Source organism: Mesoplodon bidens (genome assembly GCF_964165515.1).
Source record: "Mesoplodon bidens genome assembly, chromosome: 3".
NCBI lineage: Eukaryota > Metazoa > Chordata > Mammalia > Artiodactyla > Ziphiidae > Mesoplodon > Mesoplodon bidens.
In genome coordinates this window covers 12,285,994-12,297,096 of record NC_138178.1, presented here as the reverse complement: position 1 = coordinate 12,297,096, position 11,103 = coordinate 12,285,994, and the positions used below count along the sequence as shown (strand labels likewise).

The window sequence follows — 11,103 nt, the reverse complement described above, 5'->3', positions numbered from 1 at the left end:
GAGAAAGACAAATAGCATATGATATCACTTATATGTGGAATCTAAAATATGGCACTATTGAACTTGTCTACAAAACAGAAACAGACTCACAGACATAGAGAACAGACTTGTGGTTGCCTAGGGGGAGGCGGGTGGGGGAGGGAAGGATTGGGAGTTTGGGGTTAGCAGATGCAAACTGGTATATATAGGATGGATAAACAACAAGGTCCTACTGTATAGCACAGGGAACTCTATTCAATATCCTCTGATAAACTATAATGGAAAAGAATATTTTAAAAAAGAATGTAAGAAAGAAAGAAAGAATAATAAAACATGATTTATTAAAACGTGAAGTAACTTCATGTCTACCCTCCATCTTTTCCTTTTCTTAAGTCTTGGCAAAATAGTCACATAATGGTTGGGCATTTTTACAATTGACTTCTTAGTCATTAAGGGTGTATCACTCAGCCTGGCCTTCTACCCATATAGAAGGAGAGCAGTGTGACAAGGTACCTCCTCCCTCCCCATTCGTCTCTAAGAGGGGTAAGCCACGCTATCATGTTCATTTGCTTACAGCTATTTAACTACTATGCAAACATTGAAGATTGTGGATATTTAAAATGTTGGCCTACAACTACCAGACAACTGGGTTGTAATAGAACCACCCTTGGCAACAGATTACCGCATACACTGCATTGTTATTTAACATTGGTGTGTGTATGGTGTCTTGTTTTCCCTACCTTATGTTAAGTGCTTTATAAACAGGAGCTGTCTTAATCCATTTGGGCTGCTATAACAAAATACCACAGATACCAAAATATTGGTATACCAAATTTTGGTATACCAAAATACCCAGCTACCACTGGGTAGCTTATAAACAACGGACGTTTATTTCTCATGGTTCTGGAGGCTGGAAGCCTGAGGGCCCTCTTCTGGGTTGCAGATAATCTTGTTTTGTCCTCACAAGGTGAGAGGTGTTAGGGACCTCTGGAGCCTCTTTTATAAACACTTATCCCATTGCTGAGCTCTCTACCCTTGTGATTTAAGCGCTTTTCAAGCCCCTACTTCCTAATACCTTCTTCTTTGCAGGGATTCCCATGAATGAATTCTGGGGGGATACAAACATTCAAACCACATCATTGACCAAAGGCTATATTTCTCATTCTCCCTCTGCAACTAGCAGGACTAGTTATTATTAGTAGATCTCATCATTATACTGGTTAAGGCAACCAGAAGCAGGCAACAGAGTACGGAACAAACTGGGTCTGGTCTAACTACCCATTTCCTAACATAATCCCAAATCTGATGAACGGAATTCAGGAAACAACTCAGGTTTGGGGCTTCTCCCCTTCGTGCTGGAATGATTCAAAAACTGTGTGTGGGAACTGATTATTCTGTGCAAATGATGTGATCTGAACCTCTATGTGAGTGACAGCTCCGACTTCCTTTCTCTCAGTAGTCCACTGAATCCACAAGATGAAAAATGCCATTGCATAGGTAGCGACTTGAACCATATTCTAATCACCAGGGGAACTGTGGGCTATTTATCAAAAGGATCTGCACATTTTCCAAGCCTAAATATAGGAGTCAATGATTATGTATACTCTCCAGCTTTTTCTCCATTCTTTGTTCTATTTTTTTTCCTACAAAAAGCAAAAACTTCTTGATTACCTGATCTAGTTATCATCAATTGATTTATATTTCCTGGAGTTATAAGATCTTTAGATAATACGATTTTCAGTGATACTAATATAATTTTAGAAGAGCCATAACGTTTAAATAATTGAGAGGAGCTTTCCCTTCTGCCTGAAAATTTCACTTCCAGCCAGTGACATGTCAGCAGTGGAAATATGCTAGAGAAAGAATATTGTGGTGTTTTCATGAGGTGGTGCCCTTTATTTATTTGTTCACTTTAAATTGTCAGTTCAATAGCATGAATATATATCAACCTACACAATACTTCCCAAGTTGCTTGCCTTTATTGCTTATGTTCCATTTTATTTGACAATATTCAGAGAAAATTTACTAAGGGCCTGATGTGTCTCAGGCACTTTTTGGAATCTTTCCCACACATATTATATATTTTAAGTTTGGTTGGTTCTATATATGGTTAAACTGGGACATATTCCCATATGCTTTATGCATATTAGTGCTCATTAAATGTTTATTGAAAAGAATATAAAATTATTTTTTATATCATGATGACTACATAAAAAACTCAAGAAAAAACAAAATTATAAATTCAAGTAGCATTTCACTAGCCCAGCTCTTCAAATATCCCTTTCACTTGGGCATAAATGATTGATTTGGTTTCAGTAAGTTTCAACTCCTTTATATCATATAACAATTATACTTAAGTGCTATATAGAGTACTGTGTATTTGTTAGAAAAATCATTAAGATACATAAAATGCCCATAATTTATGAAATAATGTCACAAAGTAAGTGTTGTTGCTGCTGAGACATTTATAAATAATACATAATCATCTTTTTTTTTTTTTTTTTTTTTTTTTGCGGTACGCGGGCCTCTCACTGTTGTGGCCTCTCCCGTTGTGGAGCACAGGCTCCGGACGCGCAGGCTCAGCGGCCATGGCTCACGGGCCCAGCCGCTCTGCGGCATGTGGGATCTTCCCGGACCGGGGCACGAGCCCGTGTCCCCTGCATCGGCAGGCGGACTCTCAACCACTGCGCCACCAGGGAAGCCCCCATAATCATCTTTTTATATCAAGCACTTAGCACAGTACCTTGCTCATAGTAGGTTTTTTCTTTTAAAAACAGTTTCATTTAGATGTAATTCACATGCCATAAAATTCATCTTTTAAAAATGTTCAGGACTTCCCTGGTGGGGCAGTGGTTAAGAATCCGCCTGCCAATGCAGGGGACATGGGTTCGATCCCTTATCTGGGAAGATCCCACATGCCATGGAGCAACTAATCCTGTATGCCACAACTACTGAAGCCCGTGCACCTAGAGCCTGTGCAGCAACAAAGACCCAAAGCAGCCAAAAATAAAAAAATAAAATAAATAAAAAATAATAAAAATGTTCAGTTTAGTGGTTTCTAGTGTACTCACAGAGTTGTGCAATCATCACCATAATCTAATTTTAAACATTTTCATCACTCCAAAAGAAATCCATTCCCATTGGTAGTGACTCCCTGTTCCCCCTTCTCCCCAGTTCCTGGCAACTACTAATTATTTCCTATCTCTATAGATTTGCCTATTCTGGAGACGTCATACAAATGAAATTATACAACATGTGGCCTTTTGTGTCTGGTTTCCTTCACTTACAATAATGTTTTCAAGGTTCACCCGTGTTGCAGCAAGTATCAGTACTTCATTCTTTTTATGGCTGCATAGTATTTCATTGTGTGGATATACCACATTTCGCTTACCCATTCATTAGTTGATGGAAAACTGGGTTGTTTCCACTTTTTGGCAATTATGAATAATGCTACTATGAACACTGATATATACATTTTTGTGTGGACATACATTTTCACATCTCTTGGTTATATGCCTAGCAGTGTAATTACCGGATCATACGGTAATTCTATGTGTAAACTTTTGAAGAATCGCCAAATTGTTTTTCAAATTGCTTTCAAAGTTCCATTTTAAAATTCTACAAGCAATGTATAAGGGTTCTAATTTCTCCACATTTTCACCAACACTTGCTATTGTCTGTCTTTATTTATTTCAGCCATTCTAGTGGGTATGAGGTAGATCTCACTGTAGGTTTTGATTTGCATTTCCCTAGCGACTAACGATATTGAGTATTTTTTTCATGTGCTTATTGGCTGTTTGTATATCTTCTTTGAAGGAATGTCTATACAAATTATGTGTCCATTTAAAAGTTGGGTTATTTGTGTTTCTACTATTGAATTATAAGACTTTTTAATACATTCTTTATATATTTCAAAGTCCTTTATCAGATGTATGACTTGTAAATATAGTTTCCCATGCTTCAGTTTGTCTTTTCACTTTATGGTGTCCTCTGAAGCACAAAGTTTTTAGTTTTGATGAAGTCCAACTTACTATTTTTTTCTTTTGCTGTTTGTCTTTTTTGGTGTCACATCTAAGAACAATTGCCTGATCCATGCGCACTGAGATTTCTGCCTCAAATTTCTTACACAGATTTGATAATCTTAGCTTTTACTTTTGATCCATTTTAAGTTAATTTTTTGAAGGTCCAGCTTCATTCTTTTGTATGTAGATATCCAGTTGTCCCAGCACCATTTGTTGAAAAAGCTATTCTTTCTCCCATTTAATTGTCTTGGCACCCAGCAAAGACAATTGATCATACACATATGGCTTTATTTCTGGACTCTCAGTTCTATTCCACCAGTCTATATGTTTACCTTTATGCCAGTACTACACGGTCTTGATGACTGTAGCTTTGTAGTAAGTCCTGGAATTGGGAAGCACGAGTCTTCCAACTTTATTCTTTTTCAAGATGATTTTTCATATTAGGTTTGTAAATAAATGATGATTTAATGAGTGACTAAATGAATGGATGTTAGCTTTTTTTTTTCTTTTGGCCACACTATGTGGCAAGCGGGATCTTTATTTCCCCGACCAGGGATCGAATCTGTGCCCCCTGCAGTGGAAGCCTGGGATCTTAACCACTGGACTGCCAGGGAAGTCCAAATTGTTTGCATTTTTTAAAGTTTTATTTTAGTAGGAGGGGAAGAGGTTAGGAATTTTTTTTCTTTAAAGGAATGCAGCTAAAATACATACATACATGCACATATCTTCAAAAAACATGCTGGGATTGGGTCCTATTTTACAAAGATGCCTTTAGTGGTTAGGTTTCTGCTGCCTGGGCTGCAGGACAGAATCTGTGTCTGAATTCCCTGTAATTGGCACCATGCTGGGAGCAAAGCTGGTGCTCAATAAATATTCATTGATTAAATGCCTTGTCCTTTTTGTTTTGTTTTAACCTATTGATTGTCTTGTTGCTAACTTTTGGTGGCTAGTTGCTGAAATTTTCTGTTTTTTCTAGCCTACTCAAGAAGCCTATTTTTCTAAACTTCTGCCAGTTTTCTGCATGGCACCGAAATATGCTAGACAGATGATTTTCCAGAAGACAATCATTAGGAATTCTTTTCAGATGGCACTTCAAGGAACTGAACTTGCCTCCCCCTCTTTCATACCCTAATCTCTTTGCTATCACTTGCAGGCCTTGCCTTCTCTTACACTCCAAGGGCAGAAAACAACTCCCATTTCCAAGACTGGCAATCATCCCTGCTTTGAGTCTCTTGAAGTACCATCTCCTCTAGGAAGATTTTCCAGACCAAGATATAGAGTGGACACTGACTCTCAGAGTGAATATGCATTGAGGTATAGTCTACCATCCCCACACAGACTAAAAGGAAAAATTAAAAAAAGAGGCTTCACATACATTAAAGTTTTGAATCTTCACATCTTTGTTGATATTTGTTCCTGTTTTAAAAAATAAAGAAAAAATAGGCCCGAAAATGGTCCCACAACAACAAACCAAGACTTAATTGCAGTTTCAACCTTCTGCTGAAATGTAATCTTAATCATATATGGGAAAACAATCTGGAAAAGTGTATCTATCTATCTATATGTATCTATATCTATATCTATATATATATCTGAATCCCTTTGTTGTACACCTGAAACTAACACACTGTAACTTAACTATACTCCAAAATAAATAAATTTAAAAATAAAGGAAATATCTATGAAAAAAATTTTTTAAATGTAACCTTAATCAACCATTTGGAATTATTCTGATTGGCACCATTGAGCTCACCTGTCATGTAGGCCTTCTCCATTCCCCAGAGGAAGAAGCAGTCTGCATGATAAAACACTCACACGCCGCCACCCCACACCAAAGTCCTGACCTAAAAATAATTTTCTTCTTTTTTGCTAATAATGCCCTTACCCCACCCTTCTTCCTATAAAAAAAACAATTTCCATTTTCTACAACAGGTGGAAGCACACTTCTAGCTGCTGGATGGGACGTTGCCTGATGGAATTAAGCCCGAATCTCTTAATAAAGCCAATCAGATCATCAAATTTACTCAATTGAATTTTTTTTGACATTCTTAATTTGGTACATCAGACCTAGCCTGTCTTCTGTGTACCTAGCCTTGTTTGTTTTTTTTCCCCCTGTGTTTACTCCAGTCTGTTCAAAACACATTCTTGCTCTAGGATTTGCATTTTTTTTAAGTTTTCTTATCTCCCTCCATGCTCCTGTTTGCTAGCTCGGCTAGGCACACGATGGCTGCTCAGTAAATACGATTTAGGGGTTATTTTATTGTTAATTGTTTTGTCTTCTGTTCCAGAACGCCAGCTACTGAAAGACTACAGGTAGAACTCAGGGTGAACTGCTGAATACACAGAGCAACAGATAACCCTCAAAGCAGTGATGAAATCTAAGTAATTTCCCTTTTCTAATTAGCCAGTGGGGTCTACAAGCTCCCAATGGGGTGTCACCAGAAGCTGAAAAGACGGTTAGACTTTTAAGTGGTTGTTTTTCCTTCTGAGTTGATTTGCCTAACAGGTTCATGTGACCCGAGCAAACGCTGCTGGGATCCTGCAGTCACACCCACCACAGCAAATTAAAAGCCCTGGCTGAGGTCAGGAGACCGGGATCGTAATTCTGGCATCTCCAGTGTCTTGGGAACTCCTCTTCCATTAATTCATTCATTCAGTAGATATTAATTAGTTCCAACTACGTGCCAGGCTCTGTGCTAGGGTTCGTAACTCTAACAAACCTTTTGTTTCCAAGACTAAGTCTTCCATTCATGGAATTTACGTTTCAGCGGAAGGGTCGGGGGAGGCGTATGCCACAACGTAAGCTATTTCCTCATCAGTAAAACGGTGGGACAGCTTCCTAGGTTCCCTTTGAACGTTTAGGGCCTGTTAGTTTAGCATGTGATCAAAGCTCAGAATACAGCAAGAGCTGCCTACTACTATACAGTGAGTACACGGTTGATCATGTGCGTATTACGGCTTTCCTTTACAAACAGGGACAACTAACACAATTGGGTAGAACTATGTTCAAAATTCTATTCAATTTCAACACATTCGCGATGCATCACGACCCTCTCTACTTTGCCTCTGACCCATGGTTAGCAGCTGCCCCTAATTTCGAAAGGCTCGGTTAGGCATTTGGTATTTCGCCCGTCTTGTATTTTCTCGTCGTCACGGGTTAGGGCTGCAGAAAAGTTGGTTTCGGTTTAGCAGGGCAGCAAGGTGCTGGGGAGAAAGGGAGGCATCACGCTAAGTTAACATTACAACCCAAGGGACTGAATGAAAAAGACGGCAGTGGTGCTATGACCAGGCAGAGGCCGTGCAGGTTTCAGGGTAGTTCTCCGTTCTCCATACCGTACCCGGAAGCTTCTTCCAAAACGCGCACTTTCAGCATTCTAGCCCGCCCCAAGAAGTGCCCATCCCGCCACGACCGCTGCAGCAGCCCAGAAAAGCGCGGCGTCTAAAACTGCGGCTGAGATGGTGCAGCGGCAAGGAGCCCCTTGACCGTACAGAGAGCTCCGAGCCTCCTCGCTCTCCCACCCGCGCGCCCGCGCCGCGGGCCACGCCCATGACGTCGCCGAACGGGGCGGAGCGAGCCGGAGGGGCAGGACGAACCCGGGCGGTTGAATGGGGCGACGCGACGAGCCGCGCATTCCAGCGGGGGCACGTGACGCGGCCGCGCGGCCTGAGGTAAACAACCGCGGCCCCGCCTCCTTGCCCCTTAGCGAGCCGCGCGCTGCTCTTCGCGGGTGGGCCGCGCTCCAGCAGGGCGGGCGGCTTCCTCCGAGAGTCCCAAGCGGCCGCCGCGGGCCGGAGCAACGGCAGCGGGCGCACGCGTCCCGGGTCTGCGGGCCGAGCGCGCCGGCAGGGGTCGAGCGCGCGTCCCCTCCCCGCCCCCACCGCGTGCTGTGGCGCAGCAGGAATTTGGCGGGGCCCCGCGCGCTATATGCGGCTCCTGACGCGCCGGCGGCCCTTTGGTCATTGCTATTCTAGGGGCACTGGGTCACCGCGCTCGGCCGGCCCCCTCTCCCGGGCCCGGAGGGTGTGTCCCCTCACCGGGGCTCGGCGCGCCTATAAGGGGCCGAGCGGCGGGCAGGGACATGCAGCTCTACAGCAGCGTCTGCACCCACTACCCAGCCGGGGGCCCTGGTCCCACGGCCGCAGCCCCCGCTCCGCCCGCCGCCGCCGCCGCCGCCGCCGCCGCCGCCGCCGCCGCCGCCCCGTTCAAGGTCTCGCTGCAGCCCCCGGGACCAGCCGGCGGAGCGCCGGAGCCCGATACCGGTGAGTGCCAGCCGGCCGCGGCCGCCGAGCCCCGCGAAGCCGCCGCCGCCCCCGCCGCCAAGATGCCCGCCTTCTCCTCCTGCTTCGAGGTGGTGTCTGGGGCCGCCGCCCCCGCTTCGGCCACCGCCGCCGCCGCCGGGCCGCCCGGCGGGTCCTGCAAGCCGCCGCTGCCGCCGCACTACACATCCACGGCGCAGATCACCGTGCGGGCCCTGGGCGCCGACCGGCTCCTGCTGCGCGGCCCGGAGCCCGGCGCCGCGGCGTCCGCCGCCCCGCGCGGCCGCTGCCTCCTGCTGGCCCCGCCATCCGGCGCCCCGGTCCCGCCGCGGCGGGGCTCCTCGGCCTGGCTCCTGGAGGAGCTGCTGAGGCCCGACGGCCCCGAGCCCGCCGGCCTGGACGCGGCCCGCGAGGGGCCCGACAGAAACTTCCGACTGAGCGAGCACCGCCAGGCCCTGGCCGCCGCCAAGCACCGCGGCCCCGCGCCGCCCCCGGGGAGCCCGGAATCCGACCCCGGCCCGTGGGCCGAGGAGCGCCCGGCGGAGAGGAGCCTCCGGGGCTGGGACAGGGCTGGCGACCGCGGCGACCCTCCTCCCAGCGCCGACGAGCCGCGGCGGCCCGACCCGGAGGCCGAGGCGCCTCCGGCGCGGAGCGGCGAGGCGGTCCCGGGCGGCGCGGCCGAGGCGGCGATCGTTTCCAGGTCGGATCCCAAGGACGAGAAGCTGGCCCTGTACCTGGCCGAGGTGGAGAGGCAGGACAAGTACCTGCGGCAGAGGAACAAGTACCGATTTCACATCATTCCCGACGGCAACTGCCTCTACCGAGCGGTCAGCAAGGCGGTGTACGGGGACCAGAGCCTGCACCGGGAGCTGCGGGAGCAGACGGTGCACTACATCGCTGACCACCTCGACCACTTTAGCCCCCTGATTGAGGGCGACGTGGGGGAGTTTATCATCGCCGCTGCTCAGGACGGGGCGTGGGCCGGGTACCCTGAACTTCTGGCCATGGGGCAGATGCTGAACGTGAATATACATCTAACTACTGGCGGGAGGCTGGAGAGCCCCACGGTGTCTACCATGATTCACTATTTGGGCCCAGAGGATTCCCTAAGGCCTAGCATTTGGCTCAGTTGGCTCAGTAACGGACATTATGACGCGGTGTTCGATCACTCCTACCCGAATCCGGAGTATGACACTTGGTGCAGGCAGACTCAAGTGCAAAGAAAACGCGACGAAGAACTCGCCAAGTCCATGGCCATATCCCTATCCAAAATGTATATTGAACAAAACGCATGCTCTTGAAGTGTCTCAACCCCTCCACCCCGGGAAAATTGCAGACCTAATTTGTGTTTGCAGAATCACGTGAACTCTAATCAGGGTAATAGCACTTTTAAACTTTCAAGTAGATTTACTGTAGGTGTAATGCCTTAATCCTTTTTTTGAATGTTTTCTCAGAGCTGAAGGTTGCTGGGCACCTAAGTGATGTTTCATGATAGCTTTGGGTGATCCTACTATTTATCATTTGCTGTATAAAGTTGGCACTACTTAATTTGCAAGCTGATTTCTCAGTGTAAATTTTGTTCATTCCTGGTAATCTATTTTCTATAAAAATGTATTTTTGCACAACATTTTTAACAATTGGTGTATCTTCATCTATGACGTGTTCCATTTTGACACACAGCTTTCCGGCATAAATCCAGAGAAGTGCTTTATATGAAGTTTATTATTTTGAACAGAGTTTGTGATTTAGTATTTTTTGTTGTTGAATTTGAATTTTACAGTTCGTAGGTAATTATTTAAAATGGATATTGAAGCATTCGTATTACCAGGTGATTGGCCCATTCCGTTTTGATGAAACAGACTTGTTTGGAAAATCATTATTTTTCTAGAAATGGTCAACCTTTTAAAGAGAAAATACTTAAGGGGAGGTTATGGGAAGAATTTTTTTTTTTCTTTAAAGAATAGTACCAGCTCTTACTTGAATGAAAGTCTGATATTTGCTGATGGCAGAGTGATTATTCTGTACTCTGGTTGAGGTTTAGAGTAGATTGTCTGGTGCTCTCAATTGTTTTTATTTATATTTGTCATTTTGTTGAAAAAATAATTTTAACGTGGTAGAAGAGTTTGTGACGAGATAAGCCTCCTGCTTTAATATATAGCCTCTTGGATTCAACCGAGAGATTGAAAAACTAATGGCATAAATGCCCCCAACCAACCTTGGCAGTTATTTTCCAGCAGAAGAATACTGTCTTCATAGTCTTTTCCTTTTACATTCTTTCACAAGGCAAAATAGGATTGCCCTGAATTATGTACAAATAAAAATGTCTGTATACAAGAGCTTGTATGGTTTGCTGGGTCAAACAATGTTTCCAACCTAAAACCTATCTCATTTCCACTTTAACTACTTTTAGTCGTATTTATTAAGTAATGCAGTTTGTACTTTTTTATTTTGTAACATTTTGTGATTTTTTTGTACAATATCGTATTTGTACAATTGGGCAATTCTCAGCTGATGGAATGAATGAATAAAATGTGTAATTTTACTTTTACGTCTTTTTGGCTAAAGTGATTTTTTTTTTTTTTTTTTTTTTTTTTTTTGCGGTACGCGGGCCTCTCACTGTTGTGGCCTCTCCCGTTGCGGAGCACAGGCTCCGGACGCGCAGGCTCAGCGGCCATGGCTCACGGGCCCAGCCGCTCCGCGGCTTGTGGGATCTTCCCGGACCGGGGCACGAACCCGTGTCCCCTGCATCGGCAAGCGGACTCTCAACCACTGCGCCACCAGGGAGGCCCTAAAGTGATTTTTAAATGATAAAGTGACATCTGTAGGAACATTTCTTACATGTATA

The 11,103-nt window shown here is 45.2% G+C and overlaps 1 protein-coding gene across 1 annotated transcript; it reads left to right on the top strand.

Moving 5' to 3' along the window:
- The first annotated feature begins 7,782 nt into the window (after window positions 1–7,782).
- OTUD1 (OTU deubiquitinase 1) lies at window positions 7,783–10,815 on the top strand. Its single transcript, XM_081229876.1, has one exon. The coding sequence runs from the start codon at window positions 8,081–8,083 to the stop codon at window positions 9,557–9,559; it is 1,479 nt and encodes a 492-aa protein (XP_081086002.1). The 5' UTR covers window positions 7,783–8,080; the 3' UTR covers window positions 9,560–10,815.
- Window positions 10,816–11,103: the final 288 nt, after the last annotated feature.

Excerpts from the sequence above, each read along its gene's own strand:
- OTUD1 (XM_081229876.1), top strand. The coding sequence starts at position 8,081 with ATGCAGCTCTACAGCAGCGTCTGCACCCACTACCCAGCCGGGGGCCCT.